This window comes from Phytophthora infestans, genomic scaffold (assembly GCF_000142945.1).
Source record: "Phytophthora infestans T30-4 supercont1.43 genomic scaffold, whole genome shotgun sequence".
Classification (NCBI taxonomy): domain Eukaryota; phylum Oomycota; class Peronosporomycetes; order Peronosporales; family Peronosporaceae; genus Phytophthora; species Phytophthora infestans.
In genome coordinates, this window is record NW_003303716.1 from 1,084,580 (window position 1) to 1,087,062 (window position 2,483).

Sequence of the window (2,483 nt, forward strand, 5' to 3'; positions counted from 1 at the left end):
GCATGACAAAGGTCGATGTGGAGACCGAGAAGAAGAGCACTCAGCCGCTGCTCGAGGCTTTAACTGTAAAGTGAGCCTCCGCCACGCTTGCGCAGCCAAGTCGATGTATTTCGACTTTGAGAATGATAGTTTGTGACGTACACTATCCCATTCTGATTGGTCGATAAACCGAACCTAAGTGGGGGGGGTGTAACGGGGTACGTAGCCCCAAGTGTACCCCTAGTACCATGAAGTATGACACGTCATACTTCGGGATATCTGGTACATGGTACCAGGGTCGTCCGAGGCCAATCATTGGCTGATGACATGCTTTCTAAAGCGACTATGCGTGTGTATATTAGTCCAGGCTCAGCTACCTTTAAATATATTTGAGCTACCAACTTACTTTAAAAGTGGTTTCACAGGGCAAAACGGGGCCTGTGGAGCCGGCCTTTCCCGGAGAGAGGTTTTTTATAAATCTCTGAGAATTCAACTTCTTCTAGCGCAAGATGCTGTGTGACCCCGTCACATACACACACTAGTACCAGGTATTATATGTAGCGTGTTGCTATATCGATATTGATTGGGAAATTTTAAAGGTAAGATCGCGACGACTACACGGTATTCTCCATATGCTCTGCTATAGTAAAAAAAAAAAGGATAAAAACATGCGGATAGAATTATTTAAAATTGTTATTAACGGATGCGTCCGAATAAAAGCCCCCTTCCGAATAGTGTCCTGTGGGGTGCTACATGTCTGCACTATTAAATACAAGCCTCTCCCGAATAGAGTCCTTAGGCAAACTATCAAACCTGTTGTTACAAACTTACAGTGTACAGTATTACCGGTAATATCCATAGTAAGCTCAATCAAGTACGAAAACACAAGAGCTATTTACTTATTGCAATATAAACCTGGAATTTCCAGTGGTGCGAAATTTGTAATAAGTTATCATAACTTCACTGGCCTCGCTGATGGACGAGCTCAACGCGCCCAACACGTTCGAGCAGGTGCTGGGCAATACAACGCCCACACTATTGGATTTTCTAGACGCGCTTGAGGATGTGGACATGACGGCCGACGCGCTACCGATGGCCTCGACCGTGCCTGCGAAGGGAGATAATAGACCGATACCGGTTGTGAAAAGGCTACTGGGTCAGTCGTGGCAAGATGCCGCTTCTCGCGAATCATTGGCCCGCCAAATGGCGAATATCGACAATGAACAACTGCGCAGGGTCTTGCATATGCAGGTGAAGTATGCTCGGAAGTTGCACCGGATGATAACGCAACAAATGACCAATGCCGCTGTGGCTCAAGTGCTCGGATGCCTTCCAGCATTTTCTGAGGATGATGTCCGCCCCCCACAGGATAATAATGTGGTGTTTCAGAAGATATTGAGTGCTATGGACGGATATTGCAAGGATGTCGGCAGTATATTCGTAACAGAGAATGCTAGCGAAGAGAAAGATAAAGGCCACGTGTCGATTCATCACGCTCGTGGGCTGCAGGTGCAACTTGTGAATACGTATGCTGTTCCGTTTAGCGTGGGAGCGACGGAGCAAGCTATTTGGAAGGTTTTGACTGGGAGAGAGAGAAACGACGAGAACAGCCGAGTGGCTTACAACGAGGTACGCGAAGTTGGTGAGAACTATATGACTTACGCAATCTTTAACATGCAGTTGTGGATGCAGTTGTTTGAGTTTGACAGAACTACCACTTTGCAGAGTATACGTACATTTATCGGGACTGGTCCGTATGAACTTTGTTTTCTCATTCGCAAGGGATGCCGCAAGTACGTGAAAGGCGACCGGACATATTTCGTGGTTCATGAAGCATCTATCGTCAGCTCTGCATTCGGCGCCGGGGTATCATACGAGGAAGTTGTACGGCGTACTGTGCAACATGAAAAAGATAAACGTGGAGCTCCAACTGCGATCATTAAAACGCATGTACTGGCAACGTTTCCTTCGTATAAGACACGCAGTTGCATCTCTCCAGAAGGTCTCAAAGCTTTTCACGACTCGCTGATGCGATTCAATCATAAAGTTGAAGATGCGCTCATCAGCAAGGTAAACGTGACGATTTAATGAAATACTGAACGCCGCCCATAGCTTGATAAAAATAATATCATTCGCTGCAGCTCCAAATAAGACCTCTTTAATGAGCCCATGAGAGCCTCGGCTGCATGTGCTTAGCAATTGTGCTTTAATCCATGGAACTTGTAACCATGTTCGTCGACTCGGATGCATGACGTACTCAACTCAAACAAGTCAATCCCCATGATCATAAAGTCGGGTTTCAAAGGGTCAAGGTAGCAAGAGGTTGATGCCACTAAATCGTCATCAAGGGGTCTATGACGCACGGTGGTGGTGGCAATAAGTGGCTTTCTATTTGATTTTCACGGTCTTTCAATTTTTATACGGCCTGGTAAAAAGCCTTTTGAAAAGCTAGATTTGAAGTAGCCTCTAAACAGTTTGATTACCTTGACCTAGTCACTCCAAAA

General features: G+C 45.8%; 1 protein-coding gene across 1 annotated transcript; it reads left to right on the forward strand.

The window, feature by feature from the left end:
* Window positions 1-954: 954 nt before the first annotated feature.
* On the forward strand, window positions 955-2,067 carry PITG_16266 (uncharacterized protein; the record flags this gene model as incomplete). Its single annotated transcript, XM_002897611.1, has 2 exons — window positions 955-1,621; window positions 2,027-2,067. The coding sequence occupies 2 exons, from the start codon at window positions 955-957 to the stop codon at window positions 2,065-2,067; spliced, it is 708 nt and encodes a 235-aa protein (XP_002897657.1).
* Between the last annotated feature and the right edge of the window lie 416 nt (window positions 2,068-2,483).